The sequence below is a fragment of the Symphalangus syndactylus genome, chromosome 8 (genome assembly GCF_028878055.3).
Source record: "Symphalangus syndactylus isolate Jambi chromosome 8, NHGRI_mSymSyn1-v2.1_pri, whole genome shotgun sequence".
In the NCBI taxonomy this organism is placed as follows: Eukaryota; Metazoa; Chordata; class Mammalia; order Primates; family Hylobatidae; genus Symphalangus; species Symphalangus syndactylus.
Window position 1 is genome coordinate 137,110,080 of NC_072430.2, and position 13,238 is coordinate 137,123,317.

General features: G+C 63.0%; 1 protein-coding gene across 1 annotated transcript; it reads right to left on the reverse strand.

Annotated features, from left to right (window-relative positions):
• Positions 1-934: 934 nt before the first annotated feature.
• On the reverse strand, positions 935-8,241 carry ECEL1 (endothelin converting enzyme like 1). The gene is made up of 18 exons (XM_055290977.2): positions 8,120-8,241; positions 6,997-7,883; positions 6,324-6,392; positions 6,106-6,216; positions 5,926-6,018; positions 5,596-5,720; positions 5,125-5,347; positions 4,541-4,639; positions 4,234-4,308; positions 3,980-4,083; positions 3,680-3,738; positions 3,548-3,599; positions 2,908-2,975; positions 2,632-2,756; positions 2,217-2,282; positions 1,826-1,921; positions 1,508-1,584; positions 935-1,362 (listed from the first exon to the last, which is right to left on the reverse strand). The coding sequence occupies exons 2-18, from the start codon at positions 7,780-7,782 to the stop codon at positions 1,263-1,265; spliced, it is 2,328 nt and encodes a 775-aa protein (XP_055146952.1). The 5' UTR covers positions 7,783-7,883; positions 8,120-8,241; the 3' UTR covers positions 935-1,262.
• Positions 8,242-13,238: the final 4,997 nt, after the last annotated feature.

A 13,238-nucleotide genomic window follows, 5' to 3' on the forward strand; every position in this document is an offset into this window, starting at 1 on the left:
CGTGGGTATCCTTCTCAGTTCCAGCCTCCTCCGCAGGGCCACGCATGGCTGTCCTGCCCAAGGCTCAGATAACAAGGACTTTTTAAAGGTCTCTCAAGGCTGGGGACAGGGTGCACGCAGGCGCTGTCAGAGCAGAACAACAAGAGCTGGGCTGGCGAGAGATTCGCCGCTTCAAGAGATGGGGATGGCCACACCGGGCGGTGCCCAGGGAGGGGTTAACCCCTCTAGGCCACCCCCGAGGGAAGAATAACAGACCTGGGAGGAAGGGCAGGTGCCTGCTGGTCCCCCTCAATGCAGACTCGGGATCCCTGAGTGGGGCTGCCCGATAGGATAATCCCCCCTCCCCCTGCCGCCCCTCCGTGATCGGGCAGGGCCAGCCGGCAGCCTCCAGCCTGGGCAGCACTCCCTGCCTCTGTCCACCCTCCTCATGCCAGGAGCCTACCATTCCTACCAGTCCTCTCCTTTCTGCACCCCAGGAGCCTGTCTCCACACTGGAGGAGAGGCCGAGATGTCCTGTGAGTCGGCCTCACCTCCATGTAAGTGTGGATCACTATCCCCTTCTCCAGGCAGGCTGAGGCCAAGGACCAGGCTAAGACAAGGCAGAAGCTTCTACTTCGACTTGCAGGGGACGTAAGTCCCAGCGTCACCCTGGAACGTGGGTCACCAGGCCATGAGGCTGAACTAGGGGTGCCCCAGAACTGGGCAAGAAGCCCTGGGCAAGGCTTTGGGGGCGGGCGGCTGGGCCAGGGAAGTATTGTTGGTTGGTGGAAAAGATAGACGAGTCCAGGAAGGCTGGACACAGGCGGCCAAGCCAGGGCAACCAGGAGATAAGAAGGTCCTCTCCAGGGTCCCAGTTGTGCTAAGCGCCCTAGCCTCCCTGCAGAGGGCTCTCTCCAGCTCCGCCTGCCCTGGGGACCCGTGAAGAGGCCAAGGCAACAGTACAGTGATTTATTGACCAGACTTTGCGGCAAGAACACAGCGAAGGTGGGGCCCGTACAATCCAGCCTGGCAGAGGGTCTGGCCCCCTTAGAGCAGAATCTGGGGACCCCAGCATATTTCCCTCACAGCCCCCCAAAGTCCAGCCTCACCCCTGCTCCAGGCCCCTCCTGAAGTGAGGGGCAGCAGGGGGGGCCGGGTCCTGGAGGGGCTGGAAGGCAGGTGGTGCCCAGAGCGGGGCTGGCACCGGGTGCATGCCTGCCCCGGTAGCCAGCAGGAGGAGATTCGTGCGGGGGCAGTGGGGGCGTGCAGGCGGGCAGCCAGGCTCACCACACAGAACACTTGTGGGCAGGGTTCATGGGCGAGTCCTTGGGACAGTGGAAAGCCCGGCCGAACTCCTCAAACTGGGACACACTGCCCAGCACCCTGGGGTGGGGAGAGACCACACGGTGTGGGGCCCTGCAGCCACTCCAACCCCGGCAACCAGGGGTGACTTTTATTCCTTCCCATGCCCCCTGATCCCACCCCAAACACAAGGAGTGGACGAGGCCAGGCGGGCAGGTGGGCATACCTGTAGTGCTCGGGGGCATGCTTGTCGGTCAGCACCTGCAGGTAGATGGACTGCGACCGCCGCTTGATGCACCAGTTCTGGGTCCAGGAGCGGGGTGGAGGGGAGGAGGGGGAGATGAAGCCGGGCATCCACCCCCTTGCCCCCACCCAGCACACAAGGCCGTAGGCCCCCTCGGCACCACAGGACCATCACCTCTGAGGGGACAGCTGATGAGAGACAGGCTGTCCATGCGAGGCCTGGGCAAGGCAGAGCTGGGACTGACCCTGGATGCCGTGTCCCCACCCCAAGGCTCCCAGTCCAATCCCCCACCCGGCCCACCTGGGCAAAAGCAATGAAGAAGAGCTGGTCGTGTGTGTACTTGAGCCGGGGCAGTGGGTGCTCTGGGCCGTGCTCCCGCACCCACTTCTGATAGGCCTGGGGACAGAGAGAGCATGGACCTGCTAAGCCCGCCCACCCTGGGCTCTGCTTCCTCTCTGTCCTCCATCTAGGTAGCCCTCCCTGCTCTCCCTGTGAAGGGGGGCCTGTGAATCCTTCCTCTTCCAGTGGACCGTGTCCCCAGCACATGCCCTGCCCCACCCCAGGCCAGAGCTCAGCAGGGTGGGCAGGGAGAGGCAGCTCTGTCCCTCATCTGGAGTCCCCATCAGCCCCCGTCCCTCCCGCAGCAGGGGTGGAGCACAGGCGGGAGGTGTGCAGGAGGGGTGGAGCTCACGTGGTAGGCCAGCTTGAGGCCGCCCATATCTGCGATGTTCTCCCCAAGCGTGTGTTTCCCGTTCACCTGCCGGGAAGGGAAGAGGCCAGGGGGCTGCTTGGGGCCCAGCTGGCCTCCCTCAGGCATTGATACCCTGGGCCCCAGCCCCTAATTCCTACCACCCCTCTTCTTCCCTTGCCCAGAGAGTTTGAGGGGGGGCTCCAACCCTACTCTTTCCCCCCAACCCCCTTGTCCTCCATAAGTCTGCGGACACTCATTATATGTCCACGTGAGTGTGCGTGGGAACCGAGTGTGTGTGCAGGGACCTGGGCACAGGTTTTGTTTGGACATGTGCACGTGCGCAAGGGTGTGTGTGATGCTTCCAGCCAGTGCCCCACCAGGCCCGAGGGGCACAAGGGGCAGGTGGGGGTCTCACCCGCTGGTTGTAGACAGTGAAATTGTCGTAGAGACGGACGATGCACTCGGCCTTTCGCAGGAAGCGGCTGTAGGAGGCCTCGGTCCACCAGTGCAGCAGGTTCCCTGAGCGGTCATACTGGCCCCCTGTGGGCAGTGCAGCAGGCTGAGACCCACCCTCACCTGAGCCCCCTCCCCTCTCCACCCACCAGCCCCAGTTAGCCCATCCCCTACCCTGCCTCTCCACTGCCTGTCCTGCCCGCTCCCAGCCATCCCCTCGGGCCCCAACAGGCCTCACCCCAGTCGTCGTAGCCGTGGGTCAGCTCATGTCCAATGATGGTGCCGATGCCTCCGTAGTTGAGAGACCTGGGCCCACAGCAGCAGCATCAGGCCCTAGCCCTCACCACCCTCTGAGAGCCCTATGCTGCTGCCCAGGCCCCAGATGTCTCCTGGCCAGGCCAGGAGGTGGTGGCCCAGGGAGGCCACAGAGGCATCCGTGCGGTCCAGGGGCACTTGTGCCTCAGCTTCCTCATGGGCTATGTGAATGCCCGTGGAACCTATCCAGCTGCTTTTAGGAAATCACATCTAACAGAGCTGGCTGGGCAGTGAAACAGGGCTGGAGGAGACAGGAGGGAAACTGAGGCACCCACGTAGGGGTTTCTCCTCCTACCTCATCGTTAGTGTTGCGCCACCTTTGAAACATCGAAATGAGCCTCAAACAAGTAAGGAAGACCCCAGGAAGTTACAAATAACAAACCTACACATTTTTCTAAATAACCAAGGATACAGTGGGGAGCCAGGGTCCACAGCTGTCCTGACTCCTGAACCCAGCTGGGTCTGGGGCGATTGGAGCCACAGTACACCGACACACACCTGGTAGATAAGGTCTGCATGCCAGCCCTGCCCTCAGCCACAAACAGGGCAAGCTATGTACTCACTGTGGGAAGTCAGGGTCGTACAGGGTGGGCTGCAGGATGCCCGCAGGGAACACTACAAGAAGGGGGTGCTCAGTGGGAAACACATCTACTTTTGGACCCTGCCCTGTCCGGCGTAGGGACACATCCCCTTACCCATCTGGTTCTTGTTGGGTAGATAGTAGGCATTGAGCGCCTGTGGGGGGAGCAGCCACCTGTGGACGGATGCTGGGGTGAATGGGGGCACACACTCCCTCCCCCACTACCCTCACATCACAGCTTCATCATCAGCCATCTCCTGACAGTCTGGGGGTCACCCTGCCGGCCCCCACCCCATGCCCTGTGCTGGCCTGTGTGCCCCCCATATCTGCATGGCTGTGAGATGATTTGCCCCACCAGCTCCTGCCCTTTCCCCACAACCCTTCCCTGACCCCCAGCTCTGGGCCAGGCACCCACGTGGACTTGTCCACCTCCTGCCGAATCTTCTTAACTGAGAGCTGGATGCTGAAGCGGATGCTGTTCAAGATGTTCTTGAAGTAGGTCTTCTCATGGACCTCAAACTGCAGGAGGCATGGGCGGCACTCAACGGCAGGCCAGGGCGGGGCTACTTGCAGACTGGGCAACAACCTAGCCGTGCAGGCCACCTGCCCTCCTGAGTGCCATTAGTAGAGGGGCTGTGGACAGGCTGGGCAGGCAGGGTCAGGGCCCACCTCATACTCCTTGTCCACAGCATCGGGTTTCAGCAGGAAGTCCGGGTAGCCCACCATCACCATCATGGACTGGAGCTGCGGGCCGAGGGCAGGGGAAGGTGCACAGGGCCTTGGGAGACAGCCCCCCACCCCCACCCCACCCACCGAGGAAGGGAGCACTAGGCCAGCCTGCGAGTGGGCTTCACAGTGGGGGAGGCAGGCCTGGTCAACTCCACGAAGGCCTCCTTGTCCCTTTTGTTCTCTTTTGCTGGCACACAGTAGGTGCTCAATGTATACGGGACCAACCAATGACACTGGGTCCCCTCACCTTGGCCTGAGCAGCAGCCCTGGTCTCAGCGTCCATCCAGTCCAGCTCCTCCAGGCGCTGGCCCAGGATGTACTTGATGTCTTCCACCAGCTGCTGTACCTGCCGGGTCAGGGGTCAGGGAGCAAGGGTCAACCCAGCAGCCTGGTCCATCACTCCTGGCAGGAGGGGTACCCCTGTCTTTAAGCACCACTTTCTAAGCCCAAACCTCATTTCTGAACACCAAGAGGATACTTTGGAGGTGGGGATCCAGGCCCTGCACCCCTGAGGGCTCACAAGCTAGAGGAGGAAACTGCCCCAGCAATGACCACAGACATCCCTAAGGCCACGCCTCCCGAGCAAGCCTGAGAAGGTGGGCTGGGGCCTGGCAGGGAGGTCCGCCTGCGGTTGATAGTCCACATAAGCTTCCTGGAGGAGGAGGCCTGCGGAGGAGCAGCCTGGAGCCTCAGAATCGGCTGAGTACTTAGCAGGGCCTGTTCCCCTGCCTGCAGGGGACATGTGGGGCCCCCCAAGTTAGGACCATGGCCTCGGGAGGGCTCCATCCTCAATTCAGCACCATCCTCCCCACCCAAACAAGGGCAACCCACCTTGGCTTTGCTGGCAGCTGAGAAGTGCTCGTGTACAAAGAGGGAGCCAAGCGCCATGCCAAAGTGGCGATTGGCCTGGCCCAAGCAGACCCGGGCCAGCTCCTGTGGCTTGTCGCTGCCCTCCATCTCCCGTGCCAGCTCGTGCAGTGCCTCACGGAATGGCAGGGACAGGTGCTCACTCAGGACCACCACCACGCGCCACACCAGGTAGTTGTGCAGGACCCTGGGGGCCAGGTGAAGCCAGTGGGTGTCCAGACGGACATGCGTGTGGGCCACCAAGGGCACCACCCCCACCTGTGCCCACCAACCTGTGGCTGGACCCAGGACCCAGACAGCCCCACAAAGAAGGGACAGGCAGTCATCCCAGCTATGCAGAGCAGAAAATGTAAAGCCCACCCAGCAGACAGGTCCAGGGTGCAGGGGAAGGACCTAGTGGCCGCTGGGCAGAAAACGCCAGATCTGCAGCCATACCGGTGGGGTGTGGAGCGGATGAGCTGGGACACCTGCTGCATGTAATCTGTCGCCAGCAGCACCACCTCCTCTTCCTCTGAGAAGTCCTCCTGGAAGATCTGGTCTAGCAGCCACTTCCACCGCAACTGTGAGGCCAAGGACAGGGACAGTGAGGCTGGGGTTGGCAGGGGCCACAGAAGACAGGGGGAGGGGCAGAGAGAGGCAGCGAGGGGACATGAGAGTCCGTGGCCAAGGAAGGGTTTGCCCATCTCTGGGGAGAGATAACTGTGTAGTCCCAGCAGCAGCATTGCCCCCAACCCTGCCTGCCCACGAGGACTGGGCCACACTCACGTGGGGGGTGATCTTCTGCAGCTGCCCCAGCGTCACCTTGTTGTACATGGAGCTGACATCTCGCCGTAGGTCGTCATACTCTGACACAGTGATCTGTGGGGAGAGATCACAGCTGACCCAGCCTTGCTCCATGATGCCCTCCCTCAAATCCAGGGCAGCTGCCAGCCCCGGTCTGCTCACGTTGGCCAGCCGCTGCTCCACCTGCAGGATCTCTTGGGCCATCTGTTCCACAGCGTCCGCACCCAGGAGGCTGAGCACTCGCTCCATGAACACCCTGTATGCTGCCAGGATCTGCATCAGGGGAGGGGGCTCACCCAGGGACAGGGACAGGCCTGGCCTGGATCTACCCCTCCTGGGGCCCCAGGCCTTCCCTGCCTCCCCATCCCATGCCCCAGCACCTTCTCACTCTCCTCATCCTGAGCGAGGTACAGGGTCCTCTCTGGCAGGGTAAGCCCATCCTGGTCAATCTGAGGAGGGAGACAGGGGCCAGAGGTCAGAGGCCCACACTTCGTGTTCCCTAAACAGAGGGAATTTCCACTCCAATGCCCAGAGAGCAACCAGACATCCATGAGTACAGCCCCAGAAGCACGCAGACTGGGCCCAGCCCCTCTTTCCACCCAGACGAGATGGCCAAAGCCCCATCCCTGACTGTCCCAGCCTGCGGACGCCCAATCTTACCCCTGTACGTCTGCACTTTCCTTATCTGTCCGGGGCATTCGTAGGTCCCCCACTGACAGTTGGGACCCCTAGCTTTGGGGCCAGCTCCAGCCCTCGCGGAGATATCAACCCAGCCCGCCGGCGCGCCCCTCCCTCCTGGCCCTCACTGCCTGCCAGAGGGCTGGGAAATTGCGGCTCCCGCGGCTCCTCTAAACACCGCAATTACCCCAGGGAAATTACTTGCGCCCTCCTCCCGCGCTCTGCCGCTGTGCGCTCCCCTCCCCTCCCCTCTCCTGCTCTCCTCTTCCCTCCTCTCCTCTCACGCACCCGCCTCCCGCGCGCAGGGACCCCTGGGCAAGGCCACTGAGCCCCGGATCCGCGGCCACGGGCAGGGCGCTCAGGGGGCGCACTCACGCGGATGACGTAGCGCGAGGAGTTCCTGTCGTCCAGGCTGACCGTGAGCGAGAAGAGCGCGGCGGCGCTGTACACGCCCTGCGCCTTGTACAGCAGCCGGTTGAGGTCCCATCGCGCCGCGACCCCTGGACGCTCCTCCGCGCCGCCCAGGTCCCAGCCCCCGCAGTCCTCGATGACCTCCAGCATGGGTCGCGGGCCCAGTCGCTCGATCTCGCTCATGTCGAGGCACGAGCGGAAGAAGGCGCGCACCTTGCGCTGGGCCGCGCCGCCGGGCCCACCCCCGGGCCGCGCCAGCAGGCGCCGTAGGCGCTCCTCGTTCTGCTCGCCGATGGCCGCGATGGTGCCATAGGTGAGCTTGTCGTCGGGGATGGCGTGACGCCGCAGCCAACCGCCGCAGGCGAACGAGTAGAAGTCCTGGCATGGGTCGATGCTGGCGTCCAGGTTGGCGGCTAGGAAGCGAGCGGCGCGCGCGAAGGCCTTGCGCTCAGGGCAGCCCTCGGGACAGGCGCCGCCGCCGACCGCGACCGGGCCCAGGTATTTCAGGGCCAGCATAGCCGCCAGGATGGCGCAGAGGCCAGCGGCGAACACCAGCCCCGACAGCAGGCACACCTCGCGCCGGTTCCAGCGCGGCAGCCCGGACCGGGCCCCGGCGGCGCTGCGCGCAGCGCCCAACGGGAAGCCCGGGGGCAGGGAGGCCCCGCGCGCGCCCCCCGCGCCGCAGCGGCTCACGTACTTGACCTCTTGGAACTCATCGTAGTGCGCCGTCAGCGAATACGGGGGCTCCATGGCGCCGAGGCCGCCGCGGTGCAGACCTGGGCCACCTGGGCTACGGGATGCGCGTGGCCGCCGACCTCCTCGTGGGCCTCCGCATGGCCCCGGGGCCGCAGCTGCCTGAAGGGCAGAAGCAGGCTCAGGAGGTGCCGCAGCCGGATGGGGCTCAGGGGCACCGAGAGAAGGGACACAGGCCTGGGTGCAGAGGCCCCAGCCGCGGGCCTCATTCAATGCGGAAACCAGGGACTATGAGGGCTCGGCGGGGCCACCACCCCCATGTGCACAGTGGAGCCTTCTCCCCTGTCCACTCCCTGCACACACTTGAGGGCCGCAGGGTTGGGAGGGCTCTTACTGGAAGCAAGAGGCGCCAGGCCAGGGGCCTGGCACGTAGGGGGCCTTCGCTGAAAGGTCGTCTCTCTTCCCTTCGCCTTTCTTTTCCACGACCTGCCCCAGCCAAGGCCGGGTGGTGTGGGGGAAGGAGCGGAGGCTGGAGTGAGGAGGTGCGGTCAGGGGCGCGTCTATGCGACACTTTCAGCTCCCCGCGCTGGACCCAGACAGACGCTCCGCAAAGCGGCCAAAGAACCAAACTTTGTCCTCGCGGAAGTCCGCGGGATCGACCACGCCAACCCCGCTCGCTGGCTCCTTCTGCTCGGTGGCCCGACGGCCCACTCGCCCCTTCCCTAGGGGCGCGCGCCAACGCCCCTGGGTGGCGGACACACAACCCACCCCCTGGACGGCCCTGATGGAGAACCCGAGACGGGTTCCCTCCCCCCACTCCCACCATCTCTGTCCCTACCCCGAGCCACTCCCGGCTTCAACAGGTTCTCCCCAGAACCCAAACTTGGGCAAAGTTTCACCCCCGGCGGGGAGCGAGCTGGCTGGCGACCCACGAGCCCCGGCGCCGTGCCGCGCAGTCCGCGAAGCCCGAGAGCCGAGCCCGGGAGCCGCAGCCGCAGCCGCAGCCGCAGCCGCAGCCGGAGCCGCAGCCGAGAGGACGCAGACAAAGCCGGGAGGCTCCGCGCAGTGGTGGCGGCGGCGACGGAAGTGGCCGCGATGGTGGCCTCAGCGGCAGGGACTCGGGCGCCACTTACCCGGCAGGTGCGCGCCTGAGCCGGCGGTGACCGAACGGGTCGGGCCCGAGCGGGGGCCTGAGCCGGAGCGGAGCCGAGCGGGGGTCCGGTGTCTCCCAGCGCCCGCCGCCTCCTCTGCCGCCGCGCCGAGCCCGCCGCGCCGCCCGCCTGCCGGCCCGAGGGAGGGGGCGCGCCGGCGGCTCCACCCTCCTCCGCCCGCCCCGCGCGCCCCTCCTTCCTCCTGCGTCTCTCGGGCCACCTGGCAGCGGGGCGGCAGCGCGGACGTGGGTCGGCAGCCGCGGAGACAGGCTCCCGGGGGTCATGCGCTGGCTGCGGTCGGGGACTCCGGGTCCAGCAGCGTTCCGAGACGAGTGAGGGCAGCGAGTACTCCCGTGAAGGGTCCCCTCCCATCCAGTGTCCCCACTCCCAGCCGGCTGGAAAGGGGCTGGAGCTGGAGATGAGGAGCCGAGGACTCCTCCGAAGGGCTGGGGGCGGTGTCAGTAGTGCCTGTGTCTGACGGCACAGTCCCTGGCGCAGAGCGCACCTTCACTAACCGGCTTCTTTGTCCTCCTTGGAACCCCTGCCCTGGATGGGCTCTCCACTGGGGCTTCTGGTTGGCCTCGCTCCCTTCACCTAGTCCCTGTTGAAGGGAACTCAGTGCGGACTCCTGCAAGAAGAGGGCTTGCCGCCCCCTTCCCCATCCTCCCCAGCCTTGGCTGGCCCTGGCACCACGGCTCAGGGAGTCCCTGGCCCAGGTAGGAAGAAAAGGCCGAAAGAAGAATGAGCGAAGTCTCCCTGCTGGAACCAGCGAAGGCTGGAGCCTGCCCCCTCTGGCCATTAGCCCCAGGCCTCAGACAGGCCCTGAGCCTCAAGACCCTGGTATGTGGACTGATGGGAGGGCAGGCTGGGTGCAGGGAGTCTGAATTTACCCACCCCCTGCCTTCTGCCAGGTGAACTGGCTTTTTAAATGTGGGGCCTCCCCACTGCCTGGAGGCAGAGCCCTCTACCTGCCTGCCTGCCTTGGCCAGACAGCCTGGCCCTAATGGGACACAGAGAACTTGGGGCTCCTTGGAAGACTGATACTGTTTCTGGAATCTCTGCTTTCTCTGCCCTACCCTACCTCTGGTGTCTCTAGCAGGAGACCCCACAAAGCACCAGCCCTCCCAGGTCTGCCGGCTCCAGCCCGTAGGATTGGCCTAAACAATGTGTGAGAGCCATGGAGCGCCATCTGATAAAAATCACAACAAGGTAGGGACTCTGATAACCTACCCATCATCCTGTTCTCCTCCTCAGGGGCTGTGCATCTGCCCGGCTCCTGAGCCCTGGCCCTGAGTGCTGGCCTCTGCCCCTGTCTTGCCTCTCCCCTGCCTGTTCATCTCTCCATCTCTAAGCCCCCACTCTGGATACCCTGCCTCCATCTCTGGCCACCCCAGGGTTGTCGTCTGCCCCGTGCATCCTTCTTGGGTCCTATTAATTCTAAGGAGGAAAAATGGAATTACTTATAATGTGGTGATTCCATGAAGCGGGGAGGGGAGGGCAGGGAGGTGGCAAAGTGGCTCTTTGTGCTTTTAATCTGCATTTTTCCCTCAATGTTCCCGTCTCCAGGAGGATAATTTTCCAGCCTTTTCAGGCCCTGATTGGTATCATTTCTCCAGCAATGACAGCTTTTATTTTCCCCAAAATGAATGCCGTGAAATTTCCAAGAAATGTAAAAATGGATATTGTCTCAGAGAGCCGACTCTTCCGACAGAAAGGCACAGAGGCAAACGCACTTCCCTAGGGACTCTTCTGCTCCAGTCATGGGGGTGGGGTGGGGGGCAGCCCCCAGGCCCTCAGTCTCTCCTCCCTCCTTTTGCCCTCCCTCGTGCCTTCCTCCTCCCTCCCAGGCCAGCTCTCAGAGCCCCCTTCCAGCCACCCTCTCCCAGACTCAGCTGCTATTGATCTGCTCATGGGCCTCCCAACTCCCCGCCGGGTGACCTGCCTGGCTCCACTCCACCTTTTCTGTTCACATCTCATCCCCCAGCCCCGGGCTGAGAGCAGCAACCAGGGCCTACAGGAGTTGACTTGGAATTGGGCCCTCTGACCTCTCAGTCCTGGCCACCCCACACAGACTGCCAATAAAGAGAAGTCAGAGGCCCACCTCCTTAACTCTCCGGCACCTTCTCTGTAAGGGAAGCTGGCGCTGTAGGGGAGTAGGACACCAGTGGTCTGGCCTGTAGCGTGCTCACGCTTTTGGGGGATCTCTTCCTACCCCTAATTACCAAGGTGACCCCATGACTCATGAGCAAGAGAATGACAGGCCACAGCAGTGCCCAGCTAAACCCAGCCAAGCCCTGAGTGAGGCAGCTGGGTGCCCAGCTTCAGGGAGCAGTTGGGTGCTGCCAGAGCTGCCTGGGAGAGAAAGGCCTGAGGGGATGCCAGGGGCAGAGATGAGGGGTTCAGATCCTGACTCTCTGTCTCCTCCTTGACCAAGGGTAGATCCCAGCCACGCTGCCGAACAGGGCATCACTTGGTTTGGGTTCTGGACATAGAGCCCTCCCTGAGGACAGTGTGCTGTCACCAATAGCTTGCATCTGTTGCACATTCACCATGTGGGCTGCTAAGTGCCTTGCTCTGAGGTGGGGCTGCCCACCTAACGCCGGGCCTGGCCCTGACTGGAGCCCATTTGTGGTCAGACCCGCTTCTGTCCTGTGGCCTGCATGTGGGTGGGGATGAACCCCTTGCCCTGGCTCGGTGTGCTGCAGCAGAGTGTCAGCTCCAGAACGTGCCCCACCAGCTTCCACCCTGTCCAACCAGGCCCTACTCCTCCCCTGCAGATCTGTGGTATCTTCTGAGCCCTAAAAACACGCCCCCAGCCAGCTTCCTGTTCTCCACCCGGCCTCTCGGGGCTCATCCCATCTATTATTCACAGCATAAAATGGATTTTTAATTTGAGAAATGAAATGACTCTCCCAAGTGGCCGGGGTGGCAGGGAGAGAGTGGAGGAAGGCCGGAGCTGCCGTGGCCGCCACGGTGCTGACTCAGGTTCATCTTGGAAATCTCGGGGCCAACAGCTGAACTGAGAGACCCCAAAGGCCCGGTACCCCACCACTCTGCCCCAGGCCTCCACTCCTCCCCACTGCTGTGACCAGGTGGGGTGACGGGTGCCCGTTGGTCCTGCCTGAGCCTCCAGTGGGGCCTACCTCTGGCAGGGCGGTGGGGGGACAGCTGGACTCTGTCCTCCACTGGCTTTCAGATTCCTGTGCCTCAAGGGCAGCCCTTGGGCTCCCTGGCCTGGCCTATCACCTCCCCACACTCCCCGGCCCTCCTGGCCTGGCTTCCTCCACCCCGTCTAGACCTCTGGCTGAGCTCCTTTGCTAGGTCCTGACCCCACACTAGGCCCACTCCAGCCTGGACTGCTGGCACTGGCCTCCACTGCTGGACACCTGGCCTCCACTCTGGCCTCCACGCCAGAAGCCCTCCTCACCCCTCACGGTGGAGCTCAGGCACCTTAGTGTGGCCCACGAGGCAGGGCCTCTTCCTGGCTCTTCTCTTTGTCCCTCTCTGCCTCCCCGCCCCCATACCTCCCTCTTTCCTCTGGTCACTCTGATCTATTTCCATTTCCCAGAACATGGCTGGCTCTGTCATCCCTCAGGCCTTAGCACTTGCTGTTCCTCCATCCCCTCTTACAGTGGCCAATTGCCAACCATCCTTCAGGGCCACCTGGAAGTGGCCTCTCCCATCTGGTCAGGTGCTGCCTCCACAGGCCCCTACTCCACTGGATGCAAAGTCTCTCCTATGGCAGCCCCTGTTCTTCCCCTCCAGGTAGCCCGCGGCCCCTTCTGGAGCCCAGGACAGGGGACGCATATGATAAACTCAGGTGACGGCTGTGATCACCTCACGGAGATGCCCTGCGTGAAGCATCTCTCAGCGCCAAGCCATACACCAGGCACAGCACCCAGGCAAACCTGCCCAGGCTCTCGGATCCTGAACACCTTTCCTTTGCTCTGGAACCCACCAGATGACAAAGAGGGGGCCATTTTTCCACACTCCTGCAGCCCTCCTCTCCACTCTGAACCCCGTGGTTGACTTTGCCATGCACAGACTCCTCTTGGGGTCACCTCCCAATCTCTAGAGCAATGTTGTTTTTATACAAGAAACATGTAAATATTCTCTTGTTTTAAAATATTGAAGCCACACAAGTTTGTAGGGAGAAACATGAAAGTCCTCGTTTGCGCAGCCCCAGCCCTCCCAAGGTAAGGCCCGGTAGGCTCTGCGACCACTGCAGGGTGAGCATCTAGGCCCACCTGGGTATCTATTTTATCATATTTTTGTTGTTGTTTTAGAGATGACGTCTCGTTGCGTTTCCCGGAGAGAGTGCAGTGGTGCAATCATACCTCCCTGCAGCCTGGATCTCCTAGG